General features: G+C 53.7%; 1 protein-coding gene across 1 annotated transcript; it reads right to left on the reverse strand.

The window, feature by feature from the left end:
* Positions 1 to 7,981: 7,981 nt before the first annotated feature.
* Positions 7,982 to 20,792, reverse strand: LOC139242277 (transmembrane protein 222-like). Its single transcript, XM_070870307.1, has 6 exons — positions 20,588 to 20,792; positions 16,536 to 16,620; positions 16,417 to 16,448; positions 15,763 to 15,859; positions 10,988 to 11,118; positions 7,982 to 8,644 (listed from the first exon to the last, which is right to left on the reverse strand). The coding sequence occupies exons 1-6, from the start codon at positions 20,656 to 20,658 to the stop codon at positions 8,557 to 8,559; spliced, it is 504 nt and encodes a 167-aa protein (XP_070726408.1). The 5' UTR covers positions 20,659 to 20,792; the 3' UTR covers positions 7,982 to 8,556.
* Positions 20,793 to 24,212: the final 3,420 nt, after the last annotated feature.

Genomic DNA, 24,212 nt, shown 5'->3' on the forward strand with positions numbered 1-24,212 from the left:
CACAGGACTGTGTCAAACGTTCCATAAGCAATATGCGCCATGAGGAACTTCGAAGAACTCCAAAAGGTAGATAAATAACTCGAAAAGCTCGGAAACAGCAGAGGACAGTGTAAAACGCGGCACAAACTATATGCGCCATGACAAACTTCGAAATACTGAAATAAAAATAGAAAAATAACGCGAAAACCTCAGAAGGCCGTATGCACCATGAGAATCATCGAATAACTCGAAAAATAAAAGAAAATAACTCGAAACCCGCAGAAAGAGCTTAGGGCAGTGTAAAATGCAGCACAAGCCGCAAGCACCATCAGAAACTTTGAAATAGAAAATATACACAAATAACTCGAAGAGATCGGAATCAGCGTCGGGGATGCAAAATGCCGAACAAGCTATATGCACCATAAGAAACTTCAAAAAACTCAAATTAAAAAAATTAATTTGAAAACCTCAGAAACAGCATAAGGAAGTGTAAAATGCAGCACAACCCTCAAGCACCATAACAAAATTCGGAAAAGAAAAAATATACAAATAACTCGAAAAGTTCAGAAACAGCGTAGGGTAGTGCATGACGCGCAACAACACATTTGCACCATGAGAAACTTTGAAAAACTCCAAAAAGTAGATAAATAACTCGAAAAGCTCAAACAGCAGAGGACAGTGTAAAACGCAGCACAAACTATATGCGCCATGAGAAACTTCGAAAAACTCAAACAATTAGAAAAATGACACGAAACCTCAGACACAGCACAGGACTGTATCGAACGCTCCATAAGCAATATGCACCATGAGAAACTTCGAACAACTCAAAAAGATTTTTAAAAACTTTGATAATCTCAAAAACAGCGCAGGGCAGTGCATCTCGCGGAACAAACTATATGCGCCATGAAAAACTTCGAATAGTGAAAAACATAGTAAAATAACGCGAAAACCTCAGAAACTGCTCAGGACTGTATCAAACGCAGCACGAGCCGTATGAACAATGAGAATCATCGAATAACTCGAAAAATAAAAAAAATAACTCGAAACCCGCAGAAACAGCTTAGGGCAGTGTAATATGCAGCGGAAGCCGCAAGCACCATCAGAAACTTTAAAACAGAAAATATACGCGAATAACTCGGAGATCGGAATTACCGTAGGGGATGCAAAACGTCGAACAATCCATATGCGCCATGACAAACTTCGAAAAACTGAAACAAATATAAAAAATAACTCGAAAACCTCAAACAGCGGAAGGGCAGTGTTAGTTGCAGTAAAAGCCACAAGCACCATCAGAAACTTCGAAACATAAAAAAATACAAAATTAACTCGAAATGCTCGGAAAGAGCTTCGGGCAGTGCATAACGCGGAAAAACCAATATGCACCATGAGACAGTTCCAAAAACTGAAACAAGCAGAAAAATAACGTAAAAACCTCAGAAACTGCACTGTGTCAAACGCACCACAAGCCACATGCACCATGTGAAACATCGAAAAACTCAAACAAATAATAGAAAAGAATTCGAAAACCTCATACAGCGTAGAGAAGTGTAAAATGCTGCACAAGTCACAAACACCATAAGAAAATTCGGAAAAGAAAAAATACTCAAATAACTCGAAAATCTCAGAAACAGCAGAGGACAGTGTAAAACGCGGCACAAACTATATATGCGCCATGAGAAACTTCGAAAAACTCAAACAATTAGAAAAATGACAGGAAAACCTCAGAAACAGCACAGGACTGTGTCAAACGCTCCATAAGCAATATGCACCATGAGAAACTTCGAAGAACTCAAAAGGATAAAAAGAAGCTTTGATAATCTCAAAACCAGCGCAGGGCAGTGCATCACGCGGAACAAACTATATGCGCCATGAGAAACTTCGAAATAATCAAAAAATTAGAAAAATAACTCGAAACCCGCAGAAACAGCGTAAGGAAGTGTAAAATGCAGCACAACCCTCAAGCACCATAAGAAATTTCGGAAAAGAAAAAATATACAAATAACTCGAAAAGCTCAGTAACAGCGTAGGGCAGTGCATAACGCGCAACAACACATATGCACCATGAGAATCTTTGTAAAACTCCAAAAAGTACATAAATAACTCGAAAATCGCAGAAACAGCAGAGGACAGTGTAAAACGCGGAACAAACTATATGCACCATGAGAAACTTCGAAAAACTCAAACAATTAGAAAAATGACAGGAAACGTCAGAAACAGCACAGGACTGTGTCAAACGCTCCATACGCAATATGCACCATGAGAAACTTCGAAGAACTCAAAAAGATCAAAAAAAACTTTGATAATCGCAAAAACAGCGCATCAAGCGGAACAAAGTATATGCGCCATGAAAAACTTCGAAATACTGAAAAAAAATAGAAAAATAACGCGAAAACCTCAGAAAATGCTCAGGCCGTATGCACCATGAGAATCATCGAATAACTCGAAAAATAAAAAAAAATAACTCGAAACCCGCAGAAACAGCTTAGGGCAGTGTAATATGCAGCGCAAGCCGCAAGCATCAGAAACTTTGAAACAGAAAATATACGCGAATAACTCGGAGATCGGAATCAGCGTAGCGGATGCAAAACGCCGAACAACCCATATGCACCGAGAAACTTCGAAAAACTCAAAAAAATTTAACAACTCGAAAACCTCAGAAACAGCGGAAGGGCAGAACAACCCTCAAGCACCATAAGAAAATTCGGAAATTTCGGGAATCAAAAAGTGACGTCACAGCCAATGGGGTAAGTGATTGGTGAGTAGCTTTTCTTTTTATTTTTTATATCAGTAAGTGAACTTTAGCATTGTTACTACCAATTTAAGTGTATCTAAGGGTTAACTCATGGCAGGAGAGCTCGGTCACGTGATATGCTCCTCCTGTACCATGTGGGAACTCGGGGACACTTCCGGTGTTCCTGACTATGTGTGCGGGAAGTGTATCCGCCTCGAGCTCTTGACGGTCCGTGTTGCGGAATTGGAGCTGAGGGTGGATTCACTCTGGAGCATCCACGATGCTGAGAATGACGTGAGTATCACGTGTAGTGAGTTGGTCTTACCGCAGGAGAAGGGTCCACAGCCAGATAGCGAATGGAAGACCAGCAGGAAGAGTAGTGCAAGAAAGATAGTGCAGGGGTACCCTGTGGTCATCCCCCTGCAAAACAGATACACTGCTTTGAGTACTGTTGGGGGGGGGATGACTCATCAGGGGAGGGCAGCAGCAGCCAAGTTCATGGCACTGTGGCTGGCTCTGCTGCACAGAAGGGCAGGAAAAAGATTGGGAGCGCGATAGTGATAGGGGATTCAATGGTGAGGGGAATAGATAGGCGTTTCTGCGGCCGCAACCGAGACTCCAGGATGGTATGTTGCCTCCCTGGTGCAAGGGTCAAGGATGTCTCGGAGCGGGTGCAGGACATTCTGAAATGGGAGGGAGAACAGCCAGTTGTCGTGGTGCACATTGGTACCAACGACATAGGTAAAAAAAAAGGGATGAGGTCCTACGAAAAGAATTTAAGGAGCTAGGAGCTAAATTAAAAAGTAGGACCTCAAAAGTAGTAATCTCGGGATTGCTACCAGTGCCACGTGCTAGTCAGAGTCGGAATCGCAGGATAGCTCAGATGAATACGTGGCTTGAGCAGTGGTGTAGCAGGGAGGGATTCAAATTCCTGGGGCATTGGAACCGGTTCTGGGGGAGGTGGGACCAGTACAAACTGGACAGTCTGCACCTGGCCAGGACCGGAACCAATGTCCTAGTGTTTGCTAGTGCTGTTGAGGAGGAGTTAAACTAATATGGCAGGGGGATGGGAACCTATGCAGGGAAACAGAGGGAGACAAAAATGAGGCAAAAGCAGATGAGGAAAAGTGGAGGGCAGAGAAACCCAAGGCAAAGAACAAAAAGGGCCACTGTACAGCAAAATTCTAAAAGGACAAAGGGTGTTAAAAAAACAAGCCTGAAGGCTTTGTGTCTTAATGCAAGGAGTATCCGCAATAAGGTGGATGAATTAAGTGTGCAAATAGATGTTAACAAATATGATGTGATTGGGATTACGGAGACGTGGCTCCAGGATGATCAGGGCTGGGAACTCAACATCCAGGGGTATTCAACATTCAGGAAGGATAGAATAAAAGGAAAAGGAGGTGGGGTAGCATTGCTGGTTAAAGAGGAGATTAATGCAATAGTTAGGAAAGACATTAGCTTGGATGATGTGGAATCTATATGGGTAGAGCTGCAGAACAATAAAGGGCAAAAAACGTTAGTGGGAGTTGTGTACAGACCTCCAAACAGTAGTAGTGATGTTGGGGAGGGCATCAAACAGGAAATTAGGAGTGCATGCAATAAAGGTGCAGCAGTTATAATGGGTGACTTTAATATGCACATAGATTGGGCTAGCCAAACTGGAAGCAATACGGTGGAGGAGGATTTCCTGGAGTGCATAAGGGATGGTTTTCTAGACCAATATGTCGAGGAACCAACTAGGGGGGAGGCCATCTTAGACTGGGTGTTGTGTAATGAGAGAGGATTAATTAACAATCTCATTGTGCGAGGCCCCTTGGGGAAGAGTGACCATAATATGGTGGAATTCTGCATTAGGATGGAGAATGAAACAGTTAATTCAGAGACCATGGTCCAGAACTTAAAGAAGGGTAACTTTGAAGGTATGAGGCGTGAATTGGCTAAGATAGATTGGCGAATGATACTTAAGGGGTTGACTGTGGATGGGCAATGGCAGACATTTAGAGACCGCATGGATGAATTACAACAATTGTACATTCCTGTCTGGCGTAAAAATAAAAAAGGGAAGGTGGCTCAACCGTGGCTATCTAGGGAAATCAGGGATAGTATTAAAGCCAAGGAAGTGGCATACAAATTGGCCAGAAATAGCAGCGAACCTGGGGACTGGGAGAAATTTAGAAATCAGCAGAGGAGGACAAAGGGTTTGATTAGGGCAGGGAAAATGGAGTACGAGAAGAAGCTTGCAGGGAACATTAAGGCGGATTGCAAAAGTTTCTATAGGTATGTAAAGAGAAAAAGGTCAGTAAAGACAAACGTAGGTCCCCTGCAGTCAGAATCAGGGTAAGTCATAACGGGGAACAAAGAAATGGCAGACCAATTGAACAAGTACTTTGGTTCAGTATTCACTAAGGAGGACACAAACAACCTTCCGGATATAAAAGGGTTCAGAGGGTTTAGTAAGGAGGAGGAACTGAGGGAAATCTTTATTAGTCGGGCCCACTGTGTCTGTATCACAGACCCCGGGGAGAGAGCAGACCGGGCCCACTGTGTCTGTATCACAGACCCCGGGGAGAGAGCAGACCGGGCCCACTGTGTCTGTATCACAGACCCCGGGGAGAGCAGACTGGGCCCACTGTGTCTGTATCACAGACCCCAGGGGGAGAGCAGATCGGGCCCACTGTGTCTGTATCACAGACCCCTGGGAGAACAGACCGGGCCCACTGTCTCTATCACAGACCCCTGGGAGAACAGACCGGGCCCACTGTCTCTATCACAGACCCCTGGGAGAACAGACCGGGCCCACTGTCTCTATCACAGACCTCTGGGAGAACAGACCGGGCCCACTGTCTCTATCACAGACCCCTGGGAGAGAGCAGACCGGGCCCACTGTGTCTGTATCACAGACCCCGGGGAGAGAGAGAGCAGACCGGGCCCACTGTGTCTGTATTACAGACCCCGGGGGGAGAGCAGACTGGGCCCACTGTGTCTGTATCACAGACCCTGGGGAGGCAACAGACTGGGCCCACTGTGTCTGTATCACAGACCCCGGGGGGAACAGACCAGGCCTACTGTGTCTGTATCACAGACCCTGGGGGGAGAGCAGACTGGGGTCACTGTGTCTGTATCACAGACCCCGGGGGAAGAGCAGACCGGGCCCACTGTGTCTGTATCACAGACCCCGGGGGGAGAGCAGACCGGGCCCACTGTGTCTGTCACAGACCCCGGGGGGAGAGCAGACCGGGCCCACTGTGTCTGTCACAGACCCCGGGGGGAGAGCAGACCGGGCCCACTGTGTCTGTATCACAGACCCCGGGGGGAGAGCAGACTGGGCCCACTGTGTCTGTATCACAGACCCCGGGGAGGCAACAGACTGGGCCCACTGTGTCTGTATCACAGACCCTGGGGAGGCAACAGACTGGGCCCACTGTGTCTGTATCACAGACCCTGGGGGGAGGGGAACAGACTGGGCCCACTGTGTCTGTATCACAGACTCTGGGGGGAGGGGAACAGACTGGGGCCACTGTGTCTGTATCACAGACCCCGGGGAGAGCAGATGCAGCGCTGGAGCTATTTCTCCAGCAATTTGAGGTGTCTCGTTCTGGACGGCGAAACCGACTTCCTGGAGGTGGCGTCCTTTCTCTGGTTTACCTTTCCACAAGGCGGCGTAATCTCGATCCTGTTCCTTGAGATGGCCTTCCCCTGCCCACCGGCTCTCGCTTAGGGCAGCGATGTCGACATCGAAGTGTCCAAGCTCCCACCAGATCTGCTCTCACTCAGGGTCTGTGATACATAAGCAATAGGAGCAGGAGTTGGCCATTCGGCCCCTCGAGCCTGCTCCACCATTTAATACGATCATGGCTGATCTGATCATGGACTCAGCTCCCCATAATCCCTTATTCCATTATCAATTAAGAAACTGTCGATATCAGTCTTAAATATATTCAATGTCCCGGCTTTCACAGCTCTCTGAGGCAGCGAATTCCACATATTCACAAGCTTCAAAGAGAAGAAATTCCTCCTCACCTCAGTTTTAAATGGGCGGCCCCTTATTCTAAGACCATGCCCCCTAGTTCCAGTCTCCCCAATCAGTGGAAACATCCTCTCTGCATCCACCTTGTCAAGCCCCCTCACAATCTTACACATTTCGATAAGATCACCTCTCATTCTTCTGAACTCCAATGAGTAGAGGCCCAACCTACTCAACCTTTCCTCATAAGTCAACCCCCTCATCTCCGGAATCAACCGAGTGAACCTTCTCCGAACTGCCTCCAAAGCAAGTCTATCCTTTCGTAAATATGGAAATCAAACTGCATGCAGTACAGTTGGGAATGGGAATGAGAATGAAAGGCAATGGGAGAGCGATTGGGAGTGAATGGGAATGGGAGAGCGATTGGGAATGGGAGAGAGATTGGGAGTGAATGGGAATGGGAGAGAGATTGGGAGCGAATGGGAATGGGAGAGAGATTGGGAATGGGAGAGAGATTGGGAGCGAATGGGAATGGGAGAGATGGAGAATGCATGAGAAATAATGGAAGAATTAACATTGCCGGAACTGAGGAATTACAATTCAGGAGACGCAAGCATGTGCAGTAACAATAGACCTCTGCTCCATCCTTCTGTCCAAAGAAAAACAAATCAATTTTGAGAGAGATTTTATTAACTTTAGCCCAGTTCATCGGTTCAAAAATTAAACAGTGGTCCTAAATATTTACACATTTAAATTTTCCCGATTTTGTCTGAAAATCACAAAAGAAAAAGCGCAAAATCGTAGACAGCAAAAGCATCTCACTGCAGTAACAAACGCAGTACAGAACAGAGTTCCCTCTACATTACCCTGACAGTGTAACCCCACTTTATACCCAGTGTATCGAGTGCTCCCGGGGCAGGTACAATACAGAACCCCCTCTACATTACCCTGACAGTGTACCCCCACTTTATACCCAGTGTATCGAGTGCTCCCGGGGCAGGTACAATACAGAGCTCCCTCTACATTACCCTGACAGTGTACCCCCACTTTATACCCAGTGTATCGAGTGCTCCCGGGGCAGGTACAATACAGAGCTCCCTCTACATTACCCCGACAGTGTACCCCCACTTTATACCCAGTGTATCGAGTGCTCCCGGGGCAGGTACAATACAGAGCTCCCTCTACATTACCCCGACAGTGTAACCCCACTTTATACCCAGTGTCAACATTGAGCGCTCCCGGGGAAAGTAAGACACAGAATTCCCTCAGACCTGTACAGGAAGTAGGCCTGTGGGAGGAGGAAGTGAGAGAGAGAGAGAGAGAGAGAGAGAGAGAGAGAGAGAGAGAGAGAGAGAGAGAGAGAGAGAGAGAGAGAGAGGAAGATGTACAGGAAGGGGGGCATGGAGAGACCTGGGATGCATATTCACAAATCTTTGAAAGCGGTTCAGAAAGTGTACAAGATACATGGGTTTGTCAGCAGGGGAAGTGGTCTGAAGGTATCAGGAAGTGGTCTGAAGGTATCAGGAAGTGAGAGATCAGTACAGGAAGTGGGCACGAGGCAGCTGGAAGCGAGCGTGATTGGTACAGGAAGTGGTCTGAAGGTATCAGCCAATGAGAGATCTGTGCAGGAAGTGGGCTAAAGGCAGTAGGAGGCGAGAGAAATCTTTACAGAAAGTGGGTTGAAGACAGCAGGAAGCGAGAGAGATCAGTGCAGGATGTGGTCTGAAGGTATCAGGAAGTGAGAGAAATCTGTACAGGAAGTGGCCAGGAGGCAGCAGGAAGCGAGAGAGATCAGTGCAGGAAGTGGTGTAGACAAGAGGCATTTTGAACAGGCTGATGTTCTTGGTCCCAATTGCACTGCACAGCCTTCCAATTCACATCATCGCAGGTTGAGCACCAGCATGACAGTCACAGTCACACCAACAATGACCATGAAAGGCAGCCAAGTCTTGAGGAACCCTGCAAAGCTGAGAGAGTCGAACAAACAGAAATGGGAAGAGTGTCAGCCTATTCTACACCATGGCTGGCATTCACGACACGATGTACAAATCTCTGGACAGTGGAGGAAAGGACGTTCCGAACGTGGGCCCTCATCCTGATGGCCACCTTTGTGTGCGGCTGCATCAAGCTGTGCACAGACCCCCGGTACACAAACACCAAGTGTCACTACGTGCTGAGGTTCTACCTGTCCCCGGTGTTGAGAAGGATGGGCCTGGCCATGCTGCCGCGAAACGCCCCACCAGTTGGACCATGCCTGTCCACCTGTCCTTCGTGGAAAAGTTCTTCAAAAGAAACCCCTTTGACCACAAGGCCATCAAACAGTGGTCAGCACGTAATGTCCTGGACGCCCTATGAAAGAAGGAGAGGGTGGACTCTGTCGGGTGGTTCCCCGAGCGGACTGTCGAACTCGTTTGGCAGAACGTCTCATCGCCAGAGCTTTCACACAAGCACCAAGACGGAGCTTGGTTGGCGGTGAGGAGGGCCCTACCTGTCAGAGTGTTCATGCACAGCCGACGTCTCAGCAGCACGGCACGGTGTCCCCGGGCCGGCTGCGTGGCGGACGAGACTGTCACCCACCTCCTTCAGGATTGCCCCTTTGCAACGCAGGTCTGGAAAGAGATGCAGTGGTTGCTGTCGAGGTTCATCCCGAGCAGCTCCGTAACACAGGACTCGGTGCTCTCCGGGCTGTTCCCAGGGACACACGCCGAGACTGACATCACCTGCTGCTGGAGGGCCATCAACTCGGTCAAAGACGCTCTTTGGTCTCGTCGAAACCTGCTGGTTTTCCAGAACAAGATGATGACCACGTCTGCGTGTTCCAGACTGGCGCAATCCAAGATCCAGGAATACGGGCTGAGGGACGCACTTAAAATTGGTGCAGTCGCCGCAAAGGCACGGTGGGGAAGGGCCACAGTTTAAAGCCCTTCTGCCACAGAAAACCCGGGGGCAGAAATCAGTACAAACCCCCCTCGGGCTGTATTTGTAATTTACACTTTGTGTACATAGAGCACCAAATCTGTAAACACCAATGTCGTGCCATGTACAATGCAAGGTGGGTTACGAAATGCATGTTTGAAAAGAAAAAATGTAAATGTACCGTCACCCATTCCGGGCACTGTATTGTAACACATGAAATGTAATTTGTGTGAATGTACCACAATGTACCCCGTTAATTGTACTGAATCGCAGTTGAACAGAAAAACGAGAAATGTAACGAACGGAACTGCCGTCAGCACCCAGATGTATTGTATGGGATTGCTGACTGCAGCGAAATGTAATGAAATGCCATTGAATGTAGTGTACAGATTCTTTTTATGAATAAAGTATATTTTGAAATTAAAAAAAAAATGGCTGGCATTCAGTAAGGATGGAGTTAAGTCACACAAAAACCGTGATCTAATTCAGCAGTGGAACAGGCTCGAGGGGCTGATTGGCCCACCTTTGTATCCCTTCTAGGATAAGGCTCCAACCCCTCCCAACCAACAACCGACCATGATTTAAATCTTCAATAAAGACACCGGCACATTCTACACCCGATCCCAAAGAGAGAGCAACAAAAGAGGACAGGAATCAGCAGCAGGAACCCGGGCTGATTCACCCCCCTCCCTAACCCAGGGGTCACTGGACAGGGATCAGGAGCAGGAACCTGGACTGATTCACCCCCCTCCCAAACCCACGGGTCACTGGACAGGGATCAGGAGCAGGAACCCGGGCTGATTCACCCCCTTCCCTAACCCGGGGGTCACTGGACAGGGATCAGGAGCAGGAACCCGGGCTGATTCACCCCCCTTCCTAACCCAGGGGTCACTGGACAGGGATCAGGAGCAGGAACCTGGGCTGATTCACACCCTCCCTAACCCAGGGGTCACTGGACAGGGATCAGGAGCAGGAACCCGGGCTGATTCACTCCCCTCCCTAACCCAGGGTTCACTGGACAGGGATCAGGAGCAGGAACCCGGGCTGATTCACCATCCCCCTTCCCTAACCCAGGGGTCACTGGACAGGGATCAGGAGCAGGAACCCGGGCTGATTCACCACCCCCCTCCCGAACCCAGGGGTCGCTGGACAGGGATCAGGAGCAGGAACCCGGACTGATTCACCCCCCTCCCTAACCCAGGGGTCACTGGACAGGGATCAGGAGCAGGAACCCGGGCTGATTCACCCCCCTCCCTAACCCAGGAGTCACTGGACAGGGACCTGAGCAAATTCTCCCTCCTCGACGTACCGACCAGATGTATTTACCCGTGCCGAGGAATTAGCCCTCTGGGCCGTCCTTGTCCCCCTGTCCCCCCCTCCCCTGGTCGCCCTACCTGACATATTTGCCGTGGATCAGCATCAGGAAGCAGAGCTTGATCATGTTCCAGGATGTCTTGTTGTCGTATCGCATGAGGTTCAGGGCCATGGCCACGTGTGAGTGGCAGTTGTCACAGCACAGGTTGTGCTAGGAGCAGAAAGAATATAACATCAGAAATAGGAGGAGTAGGCCATTCGGCCCCTCGAGCCTGCTCTGCCATTTAATACCATCATGGCTGATCTGATCATGGACTCAGCTCCACTTCCCTGCCCGCCCCCTTATTCCGTCATCGGTTAAGAAACTGTCTACCTCTGTCTTAAATATATTCAAAGTCCCGGCTTCCACAGCTCTCTGAGGCAGCGAATTCCAGATTTACAACCCTCAGAGAAGAAATTCCTCATCTCAGTTTTAAATGGGTGGCCCCTTATTCTAAGACCATGCCCCCTAGTTCTAGTCTCCCCCATTAGTGGAAACATCCTCTCTGCATCCACCTGGTCAAGCCCCCTCATAATCTTATATGTTTCGATAAGATCACCTCTCATTCTTCTGAATTCCAATGAGTAGTGGCCCAACCTCCTCAACCTTTCCTCATAAGTCAACCCCCTCATCTCCGGAATCAACCGAGTGAACCTTCTTCTGAACTGCCTCCAAAGCAAGTATATCCTTTCGTAAATATGGAAATTAAAACTGCACGCAGTACTCCAGGTGTGGCCTCACCAATACCCTGTATAACTGTAGCAAGACTTTCTTGCTTTTATACTCCATCCCCTTTGCAATAAAGGCCAAGATTCCATTGGCCTTCCTGATCACTTGCTGTACCTGCATACTAACCTTTTGTGTTTCATGCACAAGTACCCCCAGGTCCCGCTGTACTGCAGCACTTTGCAATCTTTCTGCATTTAAATAATAACTTGTCCTTTGATATTTTTTCTGCCAAAGTGCATGACTTCACACTTTCCCATATTTGTGTAACCAATAGGCCCTGCCACGGTCGCCAGTTACTGTCGGTAGTTTCACCCCGCCCGTATTGAGCACGCAAACCCCAGTGCCCCCTACACCCCCAGTGTCCCTTCAAGAAATACCACCAACGATATCTCCGCAAGATCCTGCAAATCCCATGAGAGGACAGATGCACCAACGTTAGCGTCCTTGACCAGACCACACACGATCAGCTCCGCTGGGCGGGCCACATTGTCCGCACGCCAGACACGAGACTCCCAAAGCAAGCGCTCTACTTCCGGAACTCCTTCGCGGCAAACGAGCTGAAGGTGGGCAGAAGAAACGTTTCAAGGACACCCTCAAAGCCTCCCTGATAAAGTGCAACATCCCGACCGATACCTGGGAGTCCCTGGCCAAAGACCAGTCCGCCCTAAGTTTAGGAAGTGCATCCGAGAGGGCGCTGAGCACCTCGAGTCTCGTTGCCGAGAGCATGCAGAAAGCAAGTGCAGGCAGCGGAAGGAGTGTGCGGCAAACCAGTCCCACCCACCCTTTCCCTCAAGACCCCTACACCCCAGTGTCGCTACACCCAGCTCTATCCATCACATTCCTGCTTATCAATGTGGTCTTCACAGACCTAGTGGATTCTCGACCATTGACTTACTACAATTTTAAAATGACCGACAAAGAACTTGATGGTTGTTGAGTCAGGAAAATGTGGCACTCCTTTAGAAAAGAACAAGAATCTCGCAGTGCAAGAACGTAGATGTGTGCCAAACCACTTGTATGTCTAAGGGAACACTGAAATTCAGTGATCTAACATCGCAAGTTTCTACCAACATTCATTCAAAGATTTCCAGCTGAGTTGATCTTCATTTTAAGCAAATATCCTTGGAGAATATTAGTAATGCATCTTGGACTTGGACGCTAGTCATCTTGGTTGACCCTTGACCAAGACCGAGCTCTGTCAAACCCGTGTGGTGGCTGGTGTGCAACGGCCACCCCACGTTAAAACAATCCACCCACAGGCATCTTCCACCCTTCAGGATGTAGTTCGGGATCAGGAATATTAGGTCCTTCATCGAAACACCTGTGAACTCATCCTTTTTTGGTTTGGAAACAAATCGTCCTCGATGCGAGGGACCGCCTAATACTAATACCTCTCCGCTCGGCCGGGGGCGCAGGAGGCTCGTGTGTACGGGAGGCGCGCGCGTACGGGAGGTGTGTGTACGTGTGCGCGCGCGGGTGTGCACGGGAGGCGCGGGTGTGCACGGGAGGCGTGGGCGTGTACGGGAGTGTGGGCGGGTACGGGAGGTGTGGGCGGGTACGGGAGGCGTGGGCGGGTACGGGAGGAATCTCTGTGTGTGGGGGTACGGGAGGTGTGCGTATGGGAGGTGTATTCACCCCCGCCCCCTCCCCATAAATCAGCAGGACCAGACCAATAGGGCAGACTCTGTCCGATTCAGAGACACACCCCTCCCCATCTCCCACCCACAGGGAGAAAATCTGTCTAATATACAGTCACGAGACTGGTGGGCAGAGAGTCTGAGATGCCCCCCAATACCAGACCGGTGGTCTCTCTCTCTCCCCCCGCCTCCCCCAGTGGTCTCGCTACCCCCCTCGTTCGTCCGTGTCTCTCTCTCTCTCTCTCCCCCCAGTAACATAGAAAATAGGTGCAGGAGTAGGCCATTCGGCCCGTTGAGCCTGCATGGCTGATCATTGACCTCAGTACCCCTTTCCTGCTTTCTCGCCATACCCCTTGATCCCTTTAGCCGTAAGGGCCATATCTAACTCCCTCTTGAATATATCCAATGAACTGGCCTCAACAACTCTCTGCGGTAGACAATTCCACAGGTTCACAATTCTCTGAGTGAAGAAGTTTCTCCTCATCTCGGTTCTAAATGGCCTACCCCTTATCCTTATACTGTGTCCCCTGGTTCTGGACTTCCCCAACATCGGGAACATTCTTCCCGCATCTAACCTGTCCAATCCCGTCAGAATTTAATATGTTTCTATGAGATCCCCTCTCATCCTTCTAAACTCCAGTGAATACAGGCCCAGTCAATCCAGTCTCTCCTCATAGGCCAGTCCCTGGAATCAGTCTCGTGAACCTTCGCTGCACTCCCTCAATAGCAAGAACGTTCTTCCTCAGATTAGGAGACCAAAACTGAACACAATATTCCAGGTGAGGCCTCACTAAGGCCTTGTACAACTGCAGTAAGACCTCCCTGCTCCTATACTCAAATCCTCTCGCTATGTAGGCCAACATACCATTTGCCTTCTTCACCGCCTGCTGAACCGAACCATGACACCCAGGACCGGTGGTCGGTCTCTCTCTCTCTCTCCCCCAGTACCAAACCGGTGGTCTCTCTCTCCCCTTCCCCCAGTACCAGACCGGTGGTCACTCACTCTCCCTCCCTCCCTCCCCCAGTACCAGACCGGTGGTCACTCACTCTCCCCCTCCCCCTGTACCTGTACCTGTACCAGATCGGTGGTGTCTCTCCCTCTCCCAGTACCAGACCGGTGGTCACTCACTCTCTCTCTCTCTCTCTCTCTCTCTCTCTCTCTCTCTCTCTCTCTCCTTCCCCCTCCCCCAGTACCAGACCGGTGGTCACTCACTCTCTCTCTCCTTCCCCCTCCCCCAGTACCAGACCGGTGGTCTCTCTCCCCCCCCCTCCCCCAGTACCAGACCGGTGGTCTCTCTCCCCCCCTCCCCCAGTACCAGACCGGTGGTCTCTCTCCGCCCCTCCCCCAGTACCAGACCGGTGGTCTCTCACTCTCTCTCCCCCTCCCCCAGTACCAGAAGGTGGTCTCTCTCCCTCCATCCCCCAGTACCAGACCGGTGGTCTCTCTCTCCCCCTCCCCCAGTACCAGTACGGTGGTCTCTCTCTCCCCCTCCCCCAGTACCAGTACCAGTCTGGTGGTCTCTCTCTCTCCCCCTCCCCCAGTACCAGACTGGTGGTCTCTCTCTCCCCCTCCCCCAGTACCAGTACCAGACCGGTGGTCTCTCTCTCCCCCTCCCCCAGTACCAGACTGGTGGTCTCTCTCGCTCCCCCTCCCCCAGTACCAGACCGGTGGTCTCTCTCTCCCCCTCCCCCAGTACCAGACCAATGGTCTCTCTCTCCCCCTCCCCCAGTACCAGTACCAGACCGGTGGTCTCTCTCTCCCCCTCCCCCAGTACCAGTACCAGACTGGTGGTCGGTCTCTCCCCCTCCCCCAGTACCAGACCGGTGGTCTCACTCCCTCCCCCAGTACCAGACCGGTGGTCTCGCACTCCCTCCCCCTCCCCCAGTACCAGACCGGCGGTCTCTCACTCCCTCCCCCCTCCCCCAGTACCAGACCGGTGGTCACTCTCTCTCTCCCCCTCCCCCAGTACCAGTACCAGACCGGTGGTCTCTCTCTCCCCCTCCCCCAGTACCAGTACCAGACTGGTGGTCGGTCTCTCCCCCTCCCCCAGTACCAGACCGGTGGTCTCACTCCCTCCCCCAGTACCAGACCGGTGGTCTCTCACTCCCTCCCCCTCCCCCAGTACCAGACCGGCGGTCTCTCACTCCCTCCCCCCTCCCCCAGTACCAGACCGGTGGTCACTCTCTCTCTCCCCCTCCCCCAGTACCAGTACCAGACCGGTGGTCACTCACTCTCTCTCCCCCTCCCCCAGTACCAGACCAGTGGTCACTCACTCTCTCGCCCCCTCCCCCAGTACCAGACCGGTGGTCTCTCACTCTCTTCCCCTCCCCCAGTACCAGACTAGAGGTCACTGACTCTCCCTGCCCGAGTTTGGTGATCCACAATGCGGACGCAGACCCCGGACAGACACTACCACCACACATTCACACCAAGCCCCGCTCACATTACCATTCGATGCTTATATTCCTCCGAAGCTTCAGATACACTGCTGTCCCAAGGGTTGGGCCCCAGCTTGTAAACATTGGTGGGGTCCAGTTGCCAGTACCTGAAATGGCAGAGAGCCAAAGTCATTGCTGTATTCACAGAGATATTGCACACGGTCACCCCACCAAACAGAGCACTGTCCTGGTCTCCATATACCTGGGTTAGACCACACTTGGAGCACTGTGCACAGTTCTGGTCTCCGTATACCTGGGTTAGACCACACTTGGAGCACCGTGCACAGTTCTGGTCTCCATATATCCGGGTTAGACCACACTTGGAGCACTGTGCACAGTTCTGGTCTCCATATATCCGGGTTAGACCACACTTGGAGCACCGTGCACAGTTCTGGTCTCCATATACCCGGGTTAGACCACACTTGGAGCACTGTGCACAGTTCTGGTCTCCATATATCCGGGTTAGACCACACTTGGAGCACTGTGCACAGTTCTGGTCTCCGTATACCTGGGTTAGACCACACAGGCCAGGAAAGGCCCAGTCCCCCATCCTCTGCCTGTGGTGCTGTGTAGAATTAGCTGCGCACCCCCCCCCCCCCGGACCCAGACACACACACACACACACACACACACACACACACACACAGTCCCTGGACACACTCACTTGGTTGGTTTCCCAAAGGCCATGTTGTCCTCCTGCGGGGAGAGAATTGGAACAGTCAGTGTGATCTCAAACCCTGACCTCAAACCTGCTTAAAATGTTCGCTCCTTCACATCACCTACCGACACGTAGTACGGCCCGGCAAAGTCCCGGATAATCCCAGACAGGGTGCAGATCCCCATGTGGCCAACGATCGGGAAAAGCCAGCTGTGGATCAGAGGGAAGCCGAGTTCAGTGACTGACATTCCATAGATCCTCCGTCTGTGTCCCTCCCTCCTCCCTCCGTCTGTCTCCCTCCATCCTCCCTCCCTCGGTTTGTGTCTCTGTCCCTCCCTCTCTCTGTCTGTCTGTCTCCCTCCTCCCTCCGTCTCTGTTTGTCCATCTGTCGCCCTCCTCCCACCTCCATTTGTGGCTAACTACAACAACAACAGCTTGCATTTATATAACAGCATTTAACAGTGAAACGTCCCAAAGTGCTACACAGGAGATAAAACATTTGTTACTGAGCATAAGTAGAAATTAGGGCAGGTGACCAAAAGCTTTGTGAAAGAGGTCGGTTTTAAGGACTGTCTTGAAAGAAGAAAGAGAGCTCGAGAGGCGGAGAGGTTTATGGAGGGAGTTCCAGAGCTTGGGGCCCAGGCAACAGAAGGCACAGCCACCGATAGTGGAGCGATTATAATCAGGGATGGTCAGGAGGGCAGAATTAGAGGAGTGCAGACATCTCGGGGGGTTGTGGGGCTGGAGGGGGTTACAGGGATAGGGAGGGGTGTAGGGGCTGGAGGAGGTTGCAGAGATAGGGAGGGGTGTGGGGCTGGAGGAGGTTACAGAGATATGGAGGGGTGTGGGGGATGGAGGAGATTACAGAGATAGGGAGGGGTGTGGGGCTGGAGGAGGTTAGAGAGATAGGAAGGGTGTGGGGCTGGAGGAGGTTACAGAGATATGGAGGGGTGTGGGGCTGGAGGAGGTTACAGAGATATGGAGGGGTGTGGGGCTGGAGGTGGTTACAGAGATAGGGAGGGGTGTGGGGCTGGAGGAGGTTACAGAGATAGGGAGGGGTGTGGGGCTGGAGGAGGTTACAGAAATATGGAGGGGTGTGGGGCTGGAGGAGGTTACCAAGATATGGAGGGGTGTGGGGGCTGGAGGAGATTACAGAGATAGGGAGGGGTGTGGGGCTGGAGGAGGTTACAGAGATAGGGAGGGGTGTGGGGCTGGAGGAGGTTACAGAGATAGGGAGGGGTGTAGGGGCTGGAGGAGATTACAGAGATAGGGAGGGGTGTAGGGGCTGGAGGGGGTTACAGAGATAGGGAGGAGTGTAGGGGCTGGAGGGGGTTACAGAGATAGGGAGGGGTGTAGGGGCTGGAGGGGGTTACAGAGATAGGGAGGAGTGTAAGGGCCATGGAGTGATTTGTAAACACGGATAAGAAGTTTGAAATCGAGGCGTTGCTTCACTGGGAGCCAATGTCGGTCAGCGAGCACAGGGGACGATGGGTGAGCGGGACTCGTTGCAGGGGCAGCTGAGTTTTGGATCACTTCGAGTTTACGTCGGGTAGAACGTGCAGGGAACGAGAACCATTCCCGTAAATCCCCTCCGCACCCTTGCCTAGACCTTGACATCTTCCCAACGTGGGTGCCCAGAATTGGACACAATATCCCAGCTGCGGCCTAACCGGTGCTTCACAAAAGTTTAGCAATAACTTCCTTGCTTTTGTACTCTGTGCTGTTATCAATGAAGTTTAATCAAATTTAATCTGCTGCGTGTCTGCCCCTCCTGACATCTGTGACTGTCTTCCTTGTTGACTGCATTTTCAAGCTGCATGTCATCCGTAAACTTTAAAATGATGCGCAGTACTGCCCCTCCGACAGTGCTGCACTCCCTCAGTACTGCCCCTCCGACAGTGCGGCGCTCCCTCAGTACTGCCCCTCCGACAGTGCTGCACTCCCTCAGTACTGCCCCTCCGACAGTGCGGCGCTCCCTCAGTACTGCCCCTCCGACCGTGCGGCGCTCCCTCAGTACTGCCCCTCCGACCGTGCGGCGCTCCCTCAGTACCGCCCCTCCGACCGTGCGGCACTCCCTCAGTACCGCCCCTCCGACCGTGCGGCGCTCCCTCAGTACTGCCCCTCCGACCGTGCGGCGCTCCCTCAGTACCGCCCCTCCGACAGTGCTGCACTCCCTCAGTACTGCCCCTCCGACCGTGCGGCGCTCCCTCAGTACCGCCCCTCCGACCGTGCGGCACTCCCTCAGTACCGCCCCTCCGACCGTGCGGCGCTCCCTCAGTACTGCCCCTCCGACCGTGCGGCGCTCCCTCGGTACCGCCCCTCCGATAGTGCGGCGCTCCCTCAGTACCGCCCCTCCGATAGTGCGGCGCTCCCTCAGTACTGCCCCTCCGACAGTGCGGCGCTCCCTCAGTACCGCCCCTCCGACAGTGCGGCGCTTCCTCAGTACAACTGGGAGTCCGGGAGGGCGCTGAGCACCTTGAGTCTCGTCGCCGAGAGCGTGCAGAAAGCAAGCGCAGACAGCGGAAGGAGCGTGCGGCAAACCTGTCCCACCCTCCCCTTCCCTCAACCACTGTCTGTCCCACCTGTGACAGGGACTGTGGCTCTCGTATTGGACTGTTCAGCCACCTGAGGACTCACACTTAGAGTGGAAGCAAGTCTTCCTCGATTTCGAAGGACTGCCTACGATGGCTGATGACTACAGAGACTACTGATGAAAAATTTGCCTTTATATTGCGCCTTTCACAATCTCAAGACGTCAAAGCATCAATGAGGTACTTTTTGAAGTGTAGTCACTCTTGCAATGTGGGAAACGCGGCAGCCAATTTGCGCACAGCAAGCTCCCACACACAGCAATGTGATAATGACCCAGAGAATGTGTGTTTGTTTTGATGATTGAGGGATAAATGTTTTTCCCCAGGACACCAGGGCTAACTCCCCCGCTCTTCTTCGACACAGTGTCGTGGGATCTTTTACGTTCACCCGAGAGCAGACGGGGCCTCGGTTTAACGTCTCATCCCTCAGTACTGCCTCTCCGACAGTGCAGCGCTCCCTCAGTCACCATCAAAGGCAGTCCCTCGAAGCAAGGAGGATTTGCTGCCATGCCAAAAAAGGATGAGTTCACAGGCGTTTCAATGATATTCCAGATCCTGAACTACATATTGCAGGGTGGAAGATGCCTGTGTGTGGATTGTTTTAACGTGGGGTGACCGTTGCACACCAGCCATCACACGGGCTTGACAGAGCTAGGCCTTGGTCCAGGGTCAAGGGTTAACCAGGACGACTGGAGACCTGCTCTGCTGCACGGACCTAGTGCGCACACATATCGCAGTGTGGGCTGGCCCTGGGCTCTTCTGGGCCCCGAACTCAGGCACTCAAATACTTATAAATATAGACAAATGACCAGCTCCTCATTATCCTGAAGTGAAGTCTCACGGCCATAAAGCCACTGCCACCATGAAGTATTGTAAACAGTACTCGGCCTGTGCTGCAACAGAAGCTGATGCATTGTCTATCACGCACGGCATCAGGTCTAGGTTCCCCGTGGTCTCTCTGGGAGGCCACCATCCTTTGCAGACTGCAAACGATGGGCTCCATGGTGTGTGCAGAGCCCCGGGCAATGCTGACAATTCCACCCGACTTGACATTGCCGAGGCGCTCACGGGCAACCGAGGCACTGCACCAATCATATCCAGGCGCATGCCCATCACCTGGGATCCAAACACGCGCTTCTCCTGGGCCCCGGTCACGCCCCTCCTCAATATCGCGCTGCTCCTTCGCCCCGACCTCGCCACTCCAGCTGTACCTGCCCACGCGCCCTCAGTACTGCCCCTCCGACAGTGCGGCACTCCCTCAGTACTGCCCCTCCGACAGTGCGGCACTCCCTCAGTACTGCCCCTCCGACAGTGCGGCACTCCCTCAGTACTGCCCCTCCGACAGTGCGGCACTCCCTCAGTACTGTCCCTCCGACAGTGCGGCACTCCCTCAGTACTGCCCCTCCGACAGTGCGGCACTCCCTCAGTACTGCCCCTCCCTCAGTACTGCCCCTCCGACAGTGCGGCGCTCCCTCAGTACTGCCCCTCCGACAGTGCGGCGCTCCCTCAGTACTGCCCCTCCGACAGTGCGGCACTCCCTCAGTACTGCCCCTCCCTCAGTACCGCCCCTCCCCAGCCCCACTCACGACAGCACGGGGATGGGGGCCCACACCACGCTGTGCGGGAACCGCTGACGCTCGGCGTCCATCCACTTCATGCTCTGGCGCCGGCCGGCCGCTCCTCCCTCACTTCCGCCCCGCACTGTGCCGCTTCCGGCCTCCGACCGCCCACTTCCGCCCCGCACGACCGCCGCCACCCGCGGTGCGGACTGGGGAGAAACATAGAGAGAGGGGCAGGCAGCGGGGGAGGCGTCACATCCGCCTAGCAGCCCAAACGCGCAGAAGGAGTCAGGAGAGCAGGAAAGTGACGCTTCTTCCGCCCCGCAGCTAACGTCATCCAACATGCGGACCGAGCAGAGACACACAGAGAGAGAGAGAGACACAGTGCGTGTTGCGTCACATCCGCCCCGCAGCCCAAGCGGGCAACAGCATCCCCGGGTATTTAGGCGGAAACGCCCCGCAGAGCGCGTCAGTTCCGGCAGCGTGCGGCTGCGCGGAGAGAGCGAGAGCGCGAGGAGAGGATGGGCCGCAAACTGCTGCCCGGCAACCGGCAGGTCCGCGGGCCCGGCAGGAAAAGCCGCAAACAGCCCGGGGCCGAGAGAGAGATCCCCCGGGAACTGGTGCAAGGTGCGTGGGGCATCAGTCACTGTGTGTGTGGGGGGGGGGGGATCGGTCACTGTGTGTGTGGGGGGGGGATCAGTCACTGTGTGTGGGGGGGGGGATCAGTCACTGTGTGTGGGGGGGGGGGATCAGTCACTGTGTGTGTGGGGGGGGGATCAGGGATCAGTCACTGTGTGTGTGGGGGGGGGATCAGTCACTGTGTGTGGGGGGGGGGATCAGTCACTGTGTGTGTGGGGGGGGGATCAGTCACTGTGTGTGGGGGGGGGGGATCAGTCACTGTGTGTGTGGGGGGGGATCAGTCACTGTGTGTGGGGGGGGGGGATCAGTCACTGTGTGTGTGGGGGGGGATCAGTCACTGTGTGTGTGGGGGGGGGGGATCAGTCACTGTGTGTGTGGGGGGGGATCAGTCACTGTGTGTGGGGGGGGGGGATCAGTCACTGTGTGTGTGGGGGGGGATCAGTCACTGTGTGTGTGGGGGGGATCAGTCACTGTGTGGTGGGGGGATCAGTCACTGTGTGTGTGGGGGGGGGATTGTGTGTGGGGGGGGATCAGTCACTGTGTGTGTGGGGGGGGATCAGTCACTGTGTGTGGGGGGGGGGGATCAGTCACTGTGTGTGTGGGGGGGGGATCAGTCACTGTGTGTGTGGGGGGGGGATCAGTCACTGTGTGTGTGGGGGGGGATCAGTCACTGTGTGTGTGGGGGGGGGATCAGTCACTGTGTGTGTGGGGGGGGGATCAGTCACTGTGTGTGTGGGGGGGATCAGTCACTGTGTGTGTGGGGGGGGATCAGTCACTGTGTGTGTGGGGGGGGGGATCAGTCACTGTGTGTGTGGGGGGGGATCAGTCACTGTGTGTGTGGGGGGATCAGTCACTGTGTGTGTGGGGGGGGATCAGTCACTGTGTGTGTGGGGGGGGGATCAGTCACTGTGTGTGTGGGGGGGGGATCAGTCACTGTGTGTGTGGGGGGGGATCAGTCACTGTGTGTGTGGGGGGGGGATCAGTCACTGTGTGTGTGGGGGGGATCAGTCACTGTGTGTGTGGGGGGGGATCAGTCACTGTGTGTGTGGGGGGGGGGATCAGTCACTGTGTGTGTGGGGGGGGGATCAGTCACTGTGTGTGTGTGGGGGGGGATCAGTCACTGTGTGTGTGTGGGGGGGATCAGTCACTGTGTGTGTGGGGGGGGGGATCAGTCACTGTGTGTGTGGGGGGGGGATCAGTCACTGTGTGTGTGGGGGGGGATCAGTCACTGTGTGTGTGGGGGGGGATCAGTCACTGTGTGTGTGGGGGGGGGATCAGTCACTGTGTGTGTGGGGGGGGGGATCAGTCACTGTGTGTGTGGGGGGGATCAGTCACTGTGTGTGGGGGGGGATCAGTCACTGTGTGTGTGGGGGGGGATCAGTCACTGTGTGTGTGGGGGGGGATCAGTCACTGTGTGTGGGGGGATCAGTCACTGTGTGTGTGGGGGGGGGGATCAGTCACTGTGTGTGTGGGGGGGGGATCAGTCACTGTGTGTGTGGGGGGGATCAGTCACTGTGTGTGGGGGGGGATCAGTCACTGTGTGTGTGGGGGGGGATCAGTCACTGTGTGTGTGGGGGGGGGATCAGTCACTGTGTGTGTGGGGGGGGGATCAGTCACTGTGTGTGTGGGGGGGGGATCAGTCACTGTGTGTGTGGGGGGGATCAGTCACTGTGTGTGTGGGGGGGGATCAGTCACTGTGTGTGTGGGGGGGGATCAGTCACTGTGTGTGTGGGGGGGGATCAGTCACTGTGTGTGTGGGGGGGGATCAGTCACTGTGTGTGTGGGGGGGGGATCAGTCACTGTGTGTGTGGGGGGGGATCAGTCACTGTGTGTGTGGGGGGGGGGATCAGTCACTGTGTGTGTGGGGGGGATCAGTCACTGTGTGTGGGGGGGGGATCAGTCACTGTGTGTGTGTGTGGGGGGGATCAGTCACTGTGTGTGTGTGGGGGGGGATCAGTCACTGTGTGTGTGGGGGGGGGATCAGTCACTGTGTGTGTGGGGGGGATCAGTCACTGTGTGTGTGGGGGGGGATCAGTCACTGTGTGTGTGGGGGGGGATCAGTCACTGTGTGTGTGGGGGGGGATCAGTCACTGTGTGTGTGGGGGGGGATCAGTCACTGTGTGTGTGGGGGGGATCAGTCACTGTGTGTGTGGGGGGGGATCAGTCACTGTGTGTGTGGGGGGGATCAGTCACTGTGTGTGTGGGGGGGGATCAGTCACTGTGTGTGTGGGGGGGGATCAGTCACTGTGTGTGTGGGGGGGGATCAGTCACTGTGTGTGTGGGGGGGGGATCAGTCACTGTGTGTGTGGGGGGGGATCAGTCACTGTGTGTGTGGGGGGGGGATCAGTCACTGTGTGTGTGGGGGGGGATCAGTCACTGTGTGTGTGGGGGGGGATCAGTCACTGTGTGTGTGGGGGGGGATCAGTCACTGTGTGTGTGGGGGGGGGATCAGTCACTGTGTGTGTGGGGGGGATCAGTCACTGTGTGTGGGGGGGGGGATCAGTCACTGTGTGTGTGGGGGGGGATCAGTCACTGTGTGTGTGGGGGGGATCAGTCACTGTGTGTGTGGGGGGGATCAGTCACTGTGTGTGTGGGGGGGGATCAGTCACTGTGTGTGTGGGGGGGGATCAGTCACTGTGTGTGTGGGGGGGGATCAGTCACTGTGTGTGTGGGGGGGGATCAGTCACTGTGTGTGTGGGGGGGGATCAGTCACTGTGTGTGTGGGGGGGGATCAGTCACTGTGTGTGTGGGGGGGATCAGTCACTGTGTGTGTGGGGGGGGATCAGTCACTGTGTGTGTGGGGGGGGATCAGTCACTGTGTGTGTGGGGGGGGGGATCAGTCACTGTGTGTGTGGGGGGGGATCAGTCACTGTGTGTGTGGGGGGGGGATCAGTCACTGTGTGTGTGGGGGGGGATCAGTCACTGTGTGTGGGGGGGGGATCAGTCACTGTGTGTGTGGGGGGGGGATCAGTCACTGTGTGTGTGGGGGGGGGGATCAGTCACTGTGTGCGTG

The sequence above is a fragment of the Pristiophorus japonicus genome, unplaced genomic scaffold, assembly GCF_044704955.1.
Source record: "Pristiophorus japonicus isolate sPriJap1 unplaced genomic scaffold, sPriJap1.hap1 HAP1_SCAFFOLD_1290, whole genome shotgun sequence".
NCBI lineage: Eukaryota > Metazoa > Chordata > Chondrichthyes > Pristiophoridae > Pristiophorus > Pristiophorus japonicus.